Raw genomic sequence first — 15,854 nt, forward strand, 5'->3', positions numbered from 1 at the left:
GCTTTCCCATTCCTAGGAAGTTTTTCCCCACTCTGTTGTGATAGCTTCTTATCCCACTGACTGACTCGCACTTTTAAACTGTACTTCAGGGCTGAGAGAGTTCCGAAGAACTGTGACTAGCCCAAGATCACCCAGCAGGAATGTAGGAGTGCGGAAACACATTTGGTTCACCAGATAAGCCTCCATGTTCAACAAGAGACAATTCACAAATACTTAATATCAGAGAAAACAACAAAAACACTCAATGCAGTTTTTCTTTTTAATCAAAAAGACTTTGACACCAATTCAGCTTAATCCAGATGGCCACATTCATGTTTATGGGATCCCATGACATACCCTGAATGTTTAGGATCTCCACAGGAGCAAAAGACCACTGCCCAATCATACTGCATACTTTCATTCCATATAAAAACAGGCAGGAAGCAGAGGCAGAGGCAGAGCTACCAGGGGGCACATTACACCGGGCGCACGCCTGGGGGTGGGGGTGGGAAACCGCCCCCGCCCCCATGGCTCCACACTTACCTTAGTTCAGCCTGAAAATGTAGGCTTGGGAAAGCGGCCTGTTCACTTGAGGCTGAAAATGGCCTGGTGGGAACTACACTTGCCAGGAGAACTTTGAGCCCCAAGGCTTTTCACTTTTTTTCACTTTTCAGCCTCAAGTGAACAGGCTGCTTTAAATAAATAAAAATTAAGAATAAGCCTGCTGGATCAGACCAGAGTCCATCTAGTCCAGCACTCTGCTACTCGCAGTGGCCCATATTAGTTGCCCATATTTCATGAAATGTAAGAATTGATGTTCCCAAGCTGTCTCATGCTTGCTTTCAGTCTTAAAATGGGTGAGGAAATGCAATTGGTTATAAAGCCTGCACATTGAAATGGGTTTTGATCCAGAGGCTTATTGCCAAATCCTAAAGGATTTGCCAAATCCCAAAAATCAAAGGATTGCAGCTCCAAACACCTACTGGACTTTGTGTTGAATGCCATTTACTTATTTACATTATTTATAGTCCACCTTTCTCACTCAGACTCATGCTATTTGACTGTACTGTCTTACACTGCGTCTCAAGTCCCATAATGAAAAGCAGGCTATAAATTAATTCGGGGGGAAATCAGGCCAATGGTTATATTTTATAACTGATGTAAGAAAAGGTCTTGCAGAAATACAGAATCATGGGTAAAAAATCCTCCTTGGTAAAATATCTACAACCTAAATGCACCTGAAAGTTAATGTATTTGAAACAAATGTCTGACACCATATGGGGGACCTCTAGGCCAGGAGTGCTCAACATGGCCCCTACCAAGTTATTTCCTGGTACTCACCAAGAGTTTTTAGAAAGTGGGCAATGCAAGATGGGACTTTCACACATCAAGACCTTTGAGGGGAGAACTGTTTGACTATACATTTTTTAAAAAGTTGTTTCAACAGTAGATGCCACAATACAAGCATCTTTGTTGAATCAATGAAGATAAACTTGCATCCAAGGAAATGTTTTGAAACAATATGCTTATTTCAAAAGAATTTGGTCTGAAATGCCCTGATATTTATTTTGTGGCTGGCTCTGACTTCTGTGACAGCCATTTAGGTGGTTGCCATCACCCTGTGTCAGAATTCCAAAGATACTCACAGGCTCAGAAAGCTTAGGAACCCCGGCCTAAGGACACAAACTTCTCATCATGCTAGAGTCTGTTCCTTCCTCCCTCTTGCTTTTGGTGAAGGAAACTTTAGATGCTGCTTCCTTGTACCCAGTAGTGATTTGGCACTCCCCCCATCCTCTGCCTTATGTCAAGGGTGGAGCTCCAGCTCTCCCAATCTTGATAGTCATGCTCAAGGTATTCTCTCTACCTTTGCTGAGAATCCTCCTTAGCTATCTGCTTGACTTGGAAAAAAAAAACACCCGAAAGCTGAGATTTTCAGGAAGCTAGCTTCTGGATAACAGAATGGCAGTATTCTCTACACACTCTTGGATTTCTCCCCCTCCCCCATTCCTATATCTTGGCCTGAAGCTCCCTTCTCTGCATGCCATTTGAAAAAATAGCCTGTTGCTTAGAGACTCCTTTCTCGCCTGGCCAGAGGACCCCTGTCACCTCATCTCTGATGGTCCTCATTTCCTTTTCAGTCTTCAAGCTGTATATTATTTATCTCAATCTCCATTTCCCTTGTGAGAAGTTAGCAGACAGCAAAACTTTCTTGTGGTGACAGAAAAAGTACCTAGCCTAGCCAGTTTGTACTGCTAAGAGAGAGGGAGAGAAAGAGAGAAAGAAAGAACTTCCAAACTCACTTGCACCAGCATACCCACATTCAAGAATCCATTTACAAAATTAGGTAATTAGAACAAAATTAGGTAATTAGAACATTCAAGAACCCATTTACAAAATTAGGTAATTAGAACATAAATCTGTCCCTATTTTGCATAAACTGTGGCGTGTAATATAAAAGCTACAAACTACTGATACTAGAATCATAACAAAACCAACTGTGATTCCAAAGCTAAATATAAAACTGGTATGCAAAACTTCCCAGTTGGCAATATATAGGTAAGGAATTGGTTTGTCTGCTGTATGGTACACCTTTACCAACACCAATACACTTAGTCATGCTGATGGATAGGACAGAAACAGGAACAACCAGACGAATATCCAAGATCTTGCCTCATACCCCTAAATCTAAGTAAGAAGTGCAAAAAAAAAATTCTTCAGAAAACATCATTAAATTTATGGTTTGCACAACATATTTGTGTGGTGAGGGGATCAAGCAGTTCTTGTTTGTCACTCAACTTGTGCTCTACAGGGTAAATCAGTTATCTTCTAGAAAATCAACAGGTGCAGCTTCACCAAACAATGTACGCTCCTCTCTTGTGTGAATTCTTAGGTGTGAATTCAGGTGTGTGCTCCGACTGAAACTCTTTCCACACTCAAGGCATTTAAATGGTCTCTCCCCTGTGTGGATTCTTTTATGCAAAGTAAGAGTTTCACTATGGCTGAAGCTTTTTCCACACTCCAGGCATTTAAATGGCTTCTCCCCAGTGTGAGTTCTTTGATGTCTAAGAAGGTTTGCACTCCGACTGAAGCTTTTCCCACAGTCTAAACATATGAATGGTTTCTCTCCTGTGTGCAGTCTCTGATGAGAAGTCAGGTTTGTGCTCCGACTGAAACTCTTCCCACACTCCAAGCATATAAATGGTTTCTCTCCCGTGTGCAGTCTCTGATGACTAGTGAGACGTGCAGAGCAAACAAAACTCTTTCCACACTCCAAACATATGAATGGTTTCTTCCCAGTGTGGACACTCTGATGTAAAGTTAAACTTGTGTTCACACTGAAACTCATTCCACACTCTAGACATATGTATGGTTTTTCTCCTGTGTGAATTCTTTGATGGTAGGTTAGATTTGCACTTCGACTAAAACTCTTTCCACACTCTGAGCATGTGTATGGTTTTTCCCCTGTGTGGATTTTTTGATGTGAAGCTAAATGTGTACTACGATTGAAGCTTTTCCCACACTCTGAGCACTGATATGGTTTTTCCCCTGCATGGATTCTTTCATGAGAAGTTAGATCTGTTTTCTGTTTGAAGCCTTTTCCACACTCTGAACATTTATAAGGTTTATCCCCTGAGTGGACTCTCTGATGGGAAGTAAGGGTCGTTCTCTGACTGAAACTCTTCCCACACTTCAAACAGGCAAATGGTTTCTCCCCAGTGTGGATTCTCAGATGGGATATAAGATTATGACTCCAATTGAAGCTTTTTCCACACACTGTGCAGATATATGGTTTCTCCCCCGTGTGGATTCTGAGGTGTCTAGTAAGTCTTTCCTTCCAGCGGAAACTCTTTCCACACTCTGAACATTTATGTGGTTTCTCTCCTGTGTGAATTTTATAATGTCTAGTAAGTTTTTCTCTTCGACTAAAGCTTTTTCCACACTCTAGGCATAAGTATGGTTTCTCACCAGTGTGGATTCTCAGATGGGATATGAGGCTGTAGTTCCAGATAAAAGTTTTCCCACATTCTGGGCATTTATACGGTTTCTCCCCTGCATGGATTTTCCAGTGAGAACTTAGACTGGATTTCCAGCTGAAGCTTTTCCCACACACAGGACACTGTTTCCTTTTCTTGCCTTGGTCCATCGTTTCTTGGGTCACGATTTCACAGAAGCCATTTTCCTGAGACACAGATAGTTCATTAATCTTGCCCTGCTCTGCTTCACCTCCAACTCCTTGTTGATCCCATTTTGCTTTTTCCAATGACTCCCAGCTTGGTTCTCCCTTGTTCTCATTGTTCCACAAAGAACCTTCTGGAATAAAGAGAAGAAAGAAACAGGAGCAGAAATATAATTTGAAATCAAGGTAGCAACCAAATGACAGACAAAAAAATACCTCTTGGGAGAGGCAGGTCTTTCCACCTTTTCAACAGCCTTTATTCAACAACATTCACTAATGGCCAATATGGTGGCAGCATGGATGAGCAAGCTTTGGGGGAAAGATTGTTTGCTGAAAAAAAACCCGTTTAAATGTTTATGGTGTACTTAGAAGTCATGTCTTTATTGCAGAAACTTCTAGAACACAATTCCCCCCAAATAAGTTGAAAAGAAGAAGGTTTTTATACTCTGCTTTTTTCTACCTAAGGAGTTTCAAAGTGGTTTACAAATGCCTTCCTCACCCTAGGTCACTAGGCACTAGGTCACCCAGCAGGCACTAGGTCACCCAGCAGGCTTCATGTGTAGGAGTGGGGAAAACAACCACAGAAAAGGGAAATTGCAGACCACAAAATAGACAAAATACCACAAATTCCGTAATAAAAGTACTATCTTAAATATACCAATTCTATATCAGAGCCAGTGTAGTGGTGAAAAGTAGGTGGACTCTAATCTGGAGAACTGGGTTTGATTCCCCATTCCTCCACATGCAGCCTTTTGGGTGACCTTCAGCTAGTCACAGTTCTCTTCAAACTCTTTCAGCCCCACCTACCTTACAAGATGTCTGTTGTGTGGAAGGGAAGGAGTCGCTTTGAGACTGCTTATCATTGAGAAAAGTGAGTACAAATTCAAACTCTTCGTCTTTGCTATTACAAAATGTGCTTTAATGGTCTACAAAATGATACTGTCCTTTTTATGCTGCTACCATAGATTTCTTTCTAATTTGTGCTGACTGCTATATGTTATGCACTATATGTTGTATATTGTTCATTGTTATAAATTTAAAGGGACAGTGTTCCTTTATGGAACATTAAAGCACTTTTTGTAATAGAGATATGGAGTGGGGAAACAAACCTGGTTCTCCAGATTAGAATCCGCAACTCTTAACCAACACACCACACTGGTGTATTTCTCTAGTGGTTCCCTAACAGATCTCAACTGGTTTGTAGTCAGGGTACAGGATCAATTGACAACATCTAATTGAGCTTGACTCAAAATTTAGCGAAACTGAACCCCTGGGAAAGACTTGCCTCCTACTTAGCACAACTAGCCAATGGGAAAGACAGCTCTTCGAGTGGAATGGGATTTTTGATCATTTTAATTTAATTATTTGGAACTATTTTGTTATGTTCTGAATTGCTTCCACTGTGTTGTTATGAGTGGTACTCCACAAATATTCAGAAAAAAATCAAAAAAGTTGGGAGAGGGGAGGGAAGAGCAGACCCTAGATCAGGGGTAGGGAACCTGCGGCTCTCCAGATGTTAACAGGAAGTTCCACTTTGATCAGCTCCCTACCAGCATGGTCAATGCTGTCCATGCTGGTAGGGGCTGATGGGAATTGTAGTTCCTGAACATCTGGAGAGCCGCAGGTTCCCTACCCCTGCCCTAGATCATCCCAGTTCCATTAAAGGGAACTGGAATAGGGAGTTTAGCCACACAATCCTTCCAAATGTGACTGTGCAGCTTGTGCTTTGTATTAAACAGAATGGGAATTGTTAGCAGCCTAAGGATGAATTTTGCTTTTCTGAGGCTGAGTCAGTGCAGTTGTCAGGGGGATTGCTACAATAAAGCAAAGATCAAGGAAAGAATGTCCCAGAATGACCCTGGCAGTGGGACATAGTGACATTTTGGACCCCCCCCCCCCCCCCCCAAAAAAAATCTCCAAGAGGGCTTTTTGGCAGCACAGAGAGGCAAAAAAATAAAAAAGCGCCTCTACACAGCCGAAAAGTCCTTCATTGTTGGCATGTCCAAATGAGTGGTGTAAGTCCAAGCCCCCAAGTGCCAGTGTTCTGGCAGGCAGATGTAAGCCAACTAATTCCAACTCCACCCCTGGCCATGCCTCCAGAATGCCCCAGACTATGGGGCGTAGGCACACTGACATGGCACTCTGCGCCTTTCCATGTGGAGGCCTCTGGCAGCTGCTCCTTCGCTGGAGTAAATGCCCTATGGAGACCAAATCCATTGGCACAGCCCCATGCCACCTCCATAGGTGGATTTCCCCCCCCCCACTCATAATTAGGTTGCAAGTGTTATATCTGTGTCAGCTAAATCCATATTTGAATAACAATGTTCTCTAACAATTTTTAAACCACTCATTTTAACATGCAATTATTGTTTTTAAATGGTCTATAAGCTACCTCAAGCACCTTGAGCAGGGAAAACAGAACAGGGATTATTAACAAAATTCAATGAACCCACCAGCCCACTAAAGAAATATTTCAAATCCAAGAGAATAAAAGGATCCCCCGAAATGTAGCACTTACCATTGCTGGAGCCCTGAACAAATGGCTGTCTTCCTTCCTCATCTCTTTCACCATCTTCTAGCCAGGAAATGAGGTCAGGCTTGGGAATCATAAGATCTCCTGACAGGGCCAAGGAGAGAGAGAGTCAAAGCCATATGAGTTACCTCTGCCTTTGGCAGACATATGAATTTTCCAGGATTGCATGAGTGGGTGTTTTATCCTTTCTAGCCTCCAAAAAAGAGGGAGAATGGATATTGAGGGCTTTGCTATCTGTATTTAATTCCTGCAAAGCAATGTGGCAAGTGGGAGTGCAGAGCTTGAATCCAGAAACTGAAGGCAATCCTGTAGGGTTTTCAAGGCAAGAGATCTTCAGAGGTAATTTGCCACTGACTACCTCTGTGTAGCAACCCTGGACTTTCTTGGTGGACTCTCATCCAATACTAACCAGGACCAACCCTGCTTAGCTTCCGAGATCTGACATGATTGACCTGGATGGCCCAGGATAACTCAAGGAGGCCCCTGAACAACTGAACTAAACTTCCTGAGTTAAGGCTGAATATATGAAGCAGGTTCTAAATGAGGGGAAGAAAATGTAGGAGGCAAATAGCTGAACAACAGGGAAAAAAATTGGCTGCAATGTTTTGATTATATTATTTATATATTAACTTAGAAAATGTATATGTCACTCTTTCCAAAGCTCTGATTTTATTTGCTCATATATTTTCAGAGGATAACCATGTTGGTTTGCAGTAGAACAGCTACATTCAAATCCAGTAGCAACTCAGAGATGAAGAAGATTTTTGAGGTATAAGCTTCCGAGAGTCAAAGCTCCTTTTATCAGCTATCTGACAGAAGGAGCTTATACCTAGAAAATGTTGTGGGTCTCTAATGTGTTACTGTACTCAAGTCTAGTTACACTTAGAAAACATGCATGCCACCTTTCCAGAGGCCTTTGCTAATATTCCTATAAGTACGTTTGTTAAACATGCCTTTCTCCAACCCACTCTTTTTAATACTGGAATACAATTTGATCAGGAATGGTCACCCATTTCATTGTGGAGATTAAAAGGATCATACTGAGTATTCCCTTTGTTACAGATAGATCTTGTATCAGCACCTTCACAAAGCATGGATATATGTTACACACCCAAGTTGAAATGCAGGCCAAGAACACTGTGCACAGTGACACAGCTTAGTCTGTATCAGCCTGTGGAAAGGGAATAAAAAGCCCAAGAGAATCATCCTCTTTAACCTATTCAAGAGGAATTTCCTCTGAGACCTCATCCTACCCTTATCTGGGACCTCCCCCTAAACTCTGAAACAAGGTGGGTAGCCATGTTGGTCTGCAGAAGAAAAACAAGATTTGAGTCCAGTAGCACCTTAAAGACCAACATGATTTCCTGGGCACAAGATTTCAAGAGTCAAAACTCCCTTTATCAGATATCTGACAAAAAAAAAAATCCTGGATCCATGCCAGGCAAAGTTGATCAGGCACACCTTGTCTCCCCAGAAAAATGATTATGTCACAAGAACAACGAAAAGGGAGTCTGGACCTTTGGACACCTGCTCAAATTAAGGGCAAAAGGATCTTTACCCAAAGTGGCCACGATCTGATAGTTCTCCAGCATGACTTCCTTGTACAACGTTCTTTGGTCCGGATTCAGCAGAGCCCACTCCTCTTCTGTGAAGCACACAGCCACCTCCTCAAAAGATACCAAGACCTGAACAAAGAAGGGAAAAAAATTCTTGTTGACTGACAATCCTAGAGAGGGTGTGGAAAGTTTGGTCAGAACCCAAAGGAAAGGATGGTGAGATAGAGAGGCGTTTTCTCCCAAAAAGCTTCAGGTAAGAAGATTTTAGAGCCTCTCTCTGCTGTTTGTATAATGCAAGATAAGGAACTGTTTTGTATAATGCCACTGGAGAAATGTTTAAGTAGCAGAGAAAAACATGGAAAGAAACTTCTGGTAAAAATAAGGCCAAAGCCAATGGCGCAAAATAGATCAAAATATAATTTATTACTCTGAAAAAAAATTTTCTATGTGTTTTGCCCAAGAGGCTTCTTCAGGGGAATCTGTTCGTCTTGCAGTTGATTTTCAAACAAGAGTACAAATTCAGAGCCAACATACAAGTGTAAGTCAGTAGCAGTTAGTCCATAAAACTGACCACCAAGATTCAGAGCTTATATGAGCAGGAAACGGTTCAGATAGCCCTGCCTTGCGGACAGAACTAGGTAGGCACCAGGACCCAAATGGAGCATTCTAGAAGGTCCAGGAAATGGTGGATTAATAGATACCGTAATTCTGATTTTATCTTTTGGTCAGATAAGAGTTTAGTAGAATGTAGTGTGGGGTATTTTCACCTCCCGCCCCTAAAATTCTGTGGGGTAGGAGAAGATTTTGGGCGTTCATTGCTGGATGCCCCCCCCCCCCAAATACCTGAAGCTGTTGGGAGTTGTCAGGGTGCAATCCCCCCCCCTTTTTCCCCATTAAAATCAAAAGCTGGCTCCCAACTTCCCTCAACAATCCACAACTCACACTTTTTGTCTTCTTGGAGGAGTAGTTTGGATTTATATTCCACTTTTCTCTCCTTTCCCTTCATCTCCCCACAACAGACACCTTGTGAGGTAGGTGGGGCTGAAAGAGTTCTGAGAGAACTACGATTGGCCCAAGGTCACCCAGCAGGCTGCACATGTAGGAGCAGGGAAACAAACCCAGCTCACCAGATAAGGGTCCACTGCTCATGTGGAAAAGTGGGGAATCAAACTTGGTTCTCCAAATTAGAGGCTGGTGCTCTTAACTACTATACCATGCTGGCTCGCATTTTACAAATTAACACTTTTCTGCATTACTGGAAAGAAGAAGAAGAAGAAGAAGAAGAAGAAGAAGAAGAAGAAGAAGAAGAAGAAGAAGAAGAAGAAGAAGAAGAAGAAGAAGAAGAAGAAGAGGAAGAGGAAGAAGAAGAAGAAGAAGAAGAAGAAGAAGAAGAAGAAGAAGAAGAAGAAGAAGAAGAAGAAGAAGAAGAAGAAGAAGAAGAAGAGGAAGAGGAAGAGGAAGAGGAAGAGGAAGAGGAAGAGGAAGAAGAAGAAGAAGAAGAAGAAGAAGAAGAAGAAGAGGAAGAGGAAGAGGAGGAAGAGGAAGAGGAAGAGGAAGAGGAAGAGGAAGAAGAGGAGGAAGAGGAGGAGGAGGAGGAGTTTGGATTTATATCCCCCTTTCTCTCCTGCAGGAGACTCAAAGGGGCTTACAATCTCCTTGCCCTTCTCCCCCTGTGAGGTAGGTGGGGTTGAGAGAGCTCCGAGAAGCTGTGACTCGCCCAAGGTCACCCAGCTGGCGTGTGTGGGAGTGTACAGGCTAATTTGATTTCCCCAGAGAAGCCTCCACAGCTCAGGCGGCAGAGCAGAGAATCAAGCCCTCCAGATTAGATACAGGAGCTCTTAACCTCCTACGCCAAATCTTAACACTTTTATGCACAGAAAGTCATTCAGGTATGCACAAAACTCTACTTTGCTGAATTTCCTTCAAGAAGCTAAAAGAACTGAAATTGAAGGGTGAGTGGGCAAAATTTGTCTTCACAACAGCCTTGTGAGGAAGGACAAGCTAAGGATATGCCACTGGTCCCCTGAACGTCGCAGCTTATTTGGGACTTGAACTCAGATCCCCTCACCTCAAGCATAATATCGTATGCCCTTTGTCTGGTTTTCATATTTGCATATTTTTACACACAATAATCATGTTGGGTATTTGTTACATCTGAAGCCAAGCCAAAAACATTAATTTGCTTTAATTTAACTTAAAAGCTTTCTATGCTGCCTCTCCCCTTTTGGGCACGGGGCAGCTCACAAAACACAATATAACAAACAATATAAACATTAAAATATTCATAAATTCCTACTAATTCTATATTATAACAGTCACAAGATGGTGATAACCAGTATTCCATGTTTTCAAGGGATTGATAATAGTGCAAGGGATTGATAATAGTGCACAGCAAAGACGGTAAAGAGAGTGGGAAGGCCAGACGGTATCATGGTAGCCTCAATCATACACCTGGTGGGAAAATTCCATTTTACAGGCACTGCAGAAATTGCATAAGATCCTGGAGCCATTCAGATTGCAGGAGCACTTCCAGCACTCCAGATACATGGATTGAGCATTCCCCATCAGCCTCTGCAACCATGGCCAATTGGTCATGCTGGCAGGGGCTGATGGGAATTGTAGTCCATAACATCTGGAGTGCCAAAGGTTCGCCACCACTGCACTAGACAGAGTATTCCACCAGACTGGGACCAGGGCTGAAAAAGCCCTGGCTGGCCCTGGTTCAAGCTAGCCAAACTCCCTTTGGGCCAGGGACCATTGGCAAACTATTATTCACTGATCTAGGCACCCTTTGGGGAATGTACCAGGAGAAACAGATTAGAAAGCAGATTAGATTGAGGGAGCATGACTGGCCAAGGATGGGGAACTCACATCCTACTCTATTTAATTAATTAATTAATTAATTAATTAATTAATTAATTAATTAATTATTATTATTATTATTATTATTATTATTATTATTATTATTATTATTATTATTATTATGTTCACTACCACAGTTGTCAGTTCTTTAGCTGGTTGTTGGCCTTTCATTACAACTTGAGCCCCACCCAGAGACCTAGGACATTGTAATGTATCATCATCATATTCGTGTGGATCCCAGCACGGCTTCCTTCTGAATCTGACAGATGTTGATTTTGTTGATTTGAAGATGTTTCAAGTGCTGTCCTAGTGTTTTCAGAATGGTGCCCAGAGTGTTTATTGCCAATGAGACGACCTCAGCTGGTTTGTGCCATAGCCGCTGAATCTTGATTTTCAAATAGTGGTATTTAGTGACCTTCTCATTTAGTGACTTTTTCTACACTACCCTCCCCCACCTTCCCCAAATACATCCTGCTGCTATCAGAATCAGATGTGGGATTTGCCCCACATTCTAAATCAGTGGTTCTCAACCTTCCTAATGCCGCGACCCTTTAATACAGTACCTCATGTTGTGGTGACCCCCCACCATAAAATTGGTATACCGGTATATAAAATATAAAAAGAATGTTTTCTGATGGTCTTAGGCGACCCCTGTGAAAGGGTTGTTCGACCCCCCCAGGGGTCGCGACCCCCAGGTTGAGAACCGCTGTTCTAAATGAAGGGGCCAGAAAGCACCAAAAGGGGACACTCTGATTTTGAGCTGCCTGAAGAAGCTGTGAAGACACAACACCCAACAAAGCTGTTTCAAAAACAAATTCGCATTCGCAGTTCAGAGGAACTACCCGCACCATGAGCTTTCTCACCTGCCACCCATCCTCTGCCTGACTCAGGAGAAAACTTTCTGCCTGTGGGCTGTTCTCCAGCCCACCTTCTCCAAGCCAGCTCTCCACTGCTGTGGGCAGAATGCGCTCCATCTTCTAGGGAGAACCAGCTACAGCCAGCAGCGACCAAGTTCATGTGCTGCCTTGTCCGCAGGTCCAACAAGTGATGTGGTGTAGGGTTGCCAGCTCTGGGCTGGGAAATACCTGGAGATTTTTGGGGTGGAGCCTGGGGAGGAAAGGTTTGGGGGTGGGGGAGGACCTCAACAACACATGATGACATAGTCCACCCTTCAACACAGCCATTTCCTCCAGATCTTTGTTGTCTTGAGATCAACTGGAAGTTGGCAGCCCAGCCCAGTTCCGGGCACACAGGACGCTGGAGCTCAGCCAGGGAAACGACTTCCCCAACTCACGACAGGGAACCCCACAAAGTTAGGTTGGGGGGGGGGGGCGGCGGCTGAAATCCCGCAGCAGTGGCGTAGGAGGTTAAGAGCTCGTGTATCTGATCTGGAGGAACCGGGTTTGATTCCCAGCTCTGCCGCCTGAGCCGTGGAGGCTTATCTGGGGAATTCAGATTCGCCTGTGCACTCCCACACACGCCAGCTGGGTGGCCTTGGGCTAGTCACAGCTTCTCGGAGCTCTCTCAGCCCCACCTACCTCCCAGGGTGTTTGTTGTGAGGGGGGAAGGGCAAGGAGATTGTAAGCCCCTTTGAGTCTCCTGCAGGAGAGAAGAGGGGGGATATAAATCCAAACTCTTCTTCTTCTTCTTCTTCTTCTTCTTCTTCTTCTTCTTCTTCTTCTTCTTCTTTCAGCGGCAAGTGCGCAATTCTGCAGTCCGGTCGCGCACCCGCTTTAGGAAGGGCGCGATGTATCCAAAGTTGCGTCTGTTGCAACTTGCAAGGATGAAGCGCTTTCTTTGCGCATTTTGCTTTTGCTGCCCGAAGGAAGGGCGGGCCCCGGGAATCTCCCCTTCCTCTGGAAGGTGCCTCCGCTTTTCCTGTCTCTAGGGGGGCCCGGGCCCTTTTGCCTGAGATTTAACCATGAAAGGACCAAACCCAGGCATTGATCGTCCAAAGATCCCCGGAGGCAGGAAGGATCCCGCTTGCCAGGAATTGCACTGCAACGAGGCGCTTGCTCCAACGACTTAATCCCAGGAGGAAGCCGGCCATGCAGAGAAAAGGCATGGAGCTTTCTCGGGAGTCAGTCACATCAAAGTTTTTGACGGGGCCTACTCCCCAGGAAGGGAGCCCTCGAAAGTACGCGCCATGATAAAGCGGTCGGCATCCCGTCCACACATGCCTTATGGGGAGATTCTTTAGCAAACTGGTCCCAATGCCCGATTTTACGCATTTATGACAAGGCTCACAGGTCAACTAATAGTTAAATCAGCAGAAATCGGCTTCCTAGAGAGGACACAAGGGGGATATCAGTTGTGGGTGCACCTTCCGGCATCACCCCTTCCCCCCCCCCCCCACCACCACGAGTTTATCTCAGCAAAACAGGCATGTGAATTTCAGCGCAGCACTAGTTCCGTGCTCTCCTAAGGAGGGCTGAGGGCCGCCAACAGCAAATGGGTGGTGTGGGAGGAAAGGGTGTGTGGGGCCAGGCCTCTTTATACCAGAGCACAGATTCTGTTCCCCGGGGCTGTAATTCTGCCCTGCAATCTTGTTATTTCAGTGCCAGAACAGAGATTCTGTTCCTGGGGCTATCATTCCTGTCTGCAACCTGTCATTCCAGTCTCAAAGCACAGACTCTGTTCCCAGGGGCTGTTATTCCAGGGTGCCATTCCAGTGCCAGAGCATAGAGTTTGGTCCCCGTTCTGGTATGGGATCTGTCATTCCAGCGCCACAGCAGAGATTCTGTTCTTCAGGGCTGTCACTCCACTGTGCAGGCTATCGTTCAGTATCAGGGTAGTTTATATGGACCCATTGAGAAGAGAAGAGAAGAGAAGAGAAGAGTTTTGGATTTATATCCCCCCTTTCTCTCCTGCAGGAGACTCAAAGGGGCTTCCAATCTCCTTGCCCTTCCCCCCTCACAACAAACACCCTGTGAGGTGGGTGGGGCTGAGAGAGCTCCGAGAAGCTGTGACTAGCCCAAGGTCACCCAGCTGGCATGTGTGGGAGTGTACAGGCTAATCTGAATTCCCCAGATAAGCCTCCACAGCTCAGGCGGCAGAGCGGGGAATCAAACCCGGTTCCTCCAGATTAGATACATGAGCTCTTAACCTCCTACGCCACTGCTGCTCCATTGTTGAAATCCATTCTGCAATATTCTTTGCTACCTTTTTTTGTGCTATAATGTATTTCAATGGAACCCATGCAAATCGACTGGCATTCCTGGTTCCCATTATTTCAAAGGGGTCTTCCAAACTCCCCCATAGTTTTCAGAGGGCAACCCTGATATTCCTTTTAGTACATCCCCATTCAGACTACCTGGACGGAGGAAAAAGCAGCTTTGGATAAATTTAAAAGGACAAGAGGGCACCATCATTTTCCTGCTGAGCTCCCTCCCCACCTCAAACCGCCTTTTTCAATTTTCCAGGAATTTCGAAACCAGAGTTTGCAAGCCCAGGTCCCGTTACCTTTAGAAAAACTCTCCTGGGCTCATTCCGCACACGCAGAATAATGCACTTTCAAGCTGCTTTCCGGGCTCTTTGAAGCTGTGCGGAATGGCAAAAACAGTTGTGAAAGCAGCTTGAAAGTGCATTATTTTGCTTGTGCGGAATGAGCCCTGAACAATTCCTCTTTACATAGTCTGTGGAGTGACAGAAACTCCCTGCAGATCTCTTCACATTCAGCCAGATGAAGAGTTTTCGAGCACCCAAAAGCTTTTGTTTCAGGCAGGGGTGTAGCTAGGGTAAATGGAGCCCGGGGCAAAATCTGAGTTTTGCGCCCCCCCATATGGGCAGCGTCCCTCCCCCACCACGACCAAACAACATTTTTTGCACCAGGTCATCTCAAAGTCACCATCGCATTATAGAACATGCCGCAACACACAAATCTGAACACACCCAGGGCTCCCTAGTTTAAACAACATTGAAAGTGATGCTATTTTTTGAAGTTATGGAATCCACCCTGAAACAGCATCACTTTTAATGTTGTTTAAACTACAGAGCCCAGATTCTCCTTTTAAATCCACCTTAAGGGGATACTCTGCCTCTTTGAGTTTAAACAACATTGAAAGTGATGCTGTTTCAGGGTAGATTCTCCATTCCCAAACAGCATCATTTTCAATGTTGGTTATTAGAAAGCAATGTTGTCGAGTTCAGAGACGTAGTCTGGTATATCTTGTTCCTAACGTTATTCCTGCATCTGTGGCTGGTATTTTGAGAGGTGTATCAAAGAGAGAAGTCTATTATACACTATGTCCAGCCTTCTCTTATAACAGACTTCTCTCTGTGATACACCTCTGAAGATGCCAGCCACAGATGCAGGCAAAACGTTAGGAACAAGATCTACCAGACCACGGCCACACAGCCTGTAAAACTCAAAACTACCAGTTGAATCTAGTTTTGAAAGCCTTCAACAATACTTTCAATGTGTTTTTTTAATCTAGGGAGCCCAGATTCTCCCTTTAAATCCACTCCAAAGGGGGTGGATTTAAAGAGAGAACCTGGGGAAAATTTGAGGGTGCCTGTCAGGGGAGCAATGTTTAAGCTAACAGTACCAAACTTTTAGTTAAGTTTTTCAGGAGACTCTCCTGATGAAACTCAATTAGGTTTAGTGAAGCTTGGTTCAGGAAGCCCAAAGTTATGGACCCTCAAAAGGGTAGCCACATCTACCATTAGCTCCCATTGGAAACAATGGGGGATGGGGGCACCCCTTTTGGGGGTCCATAACTTTGGACCCCCTGAACCAACCTTCACC

The 15,854-nt window shown here is 44.3% G+C and overlaps 3 protein-coding genes across 6 annotated transcripts in view; 1 reads left to right on the forward strand and 2 right to left on the reverse strand.

The window, feature by feature from the left end:
• Positions 1 to 12,524, reverse strand: part of LOC125428677 (zinc finger protein 883-like) — a 39,009-nt gene extending 26,485 nt beyond the window's left edge. The window contains exons 1-4 of one of the 4 annotated variants that reach the window (XM_048489184.1): positions 11,971 to 12,524; positions 8,248 to 8,374; positions 6,675 to 6,773; positions 2,845 to 4,290 (exon numbers count right to left, since the gene is read on the reverse strand). In XM_048489184.1, coding sequence (XP_048345141.1) covers positions 2,845 to 4,290; positions 6,675 to 6,773; positions 8,248 to 8,374; positions 11,971 to 12,081 — 1,783 coding nt within the window. In that variant the 5' untranslated portion in view covers positions 12,082 to 12,524. Of the gene's footprint in view, positions 1 to 245; positions 4,291 to 6,674; positions 6,774 to 8,247; positions 8,375 to 9,187; positions 9,225 to 11,970 lie in introns of those variants that run through there. The other 3 variants (XM_048489180.1, XM_048489183.1, XM_048489182.1) reach the window with 3 other exon arrangements.
• Positions 1 to 15,854, reverse strand: part of LOC125428579 (putative zinc finger protein 66) — a 206,604-nt gene that overhangs the window by 113,079 nt on the left and 77,671 nt on the right. The gene's annotated exons all lie outside the window — the stretch shown is intronic.
• LOC125428717 (zinc finger protein 135-like) overlaps positions 1 to 15,854 on the forward strand; it is a 42,041-nt gene that overhangs the window by 15,407 nt on the left and 10,780 nt on the right. The window lies entirely within an intron of this gene.

This window comes from Sphaerodactylus townsendi, linkage group LG03 (assembly GCF_021028975.2).
Source record: "Sphaerodactylus townsendi isolate TG3544 linkage group LG03, MPM_Stown_v2.3, whole genome shotgun sequence".
Lineage (NCBI taxonomy): Eukaryota > Metazoa > Chordata > Lepidosauria > Squamata > Sphaerodactylidae > Sphaerodactylus > Sphaerodactylus townsendi.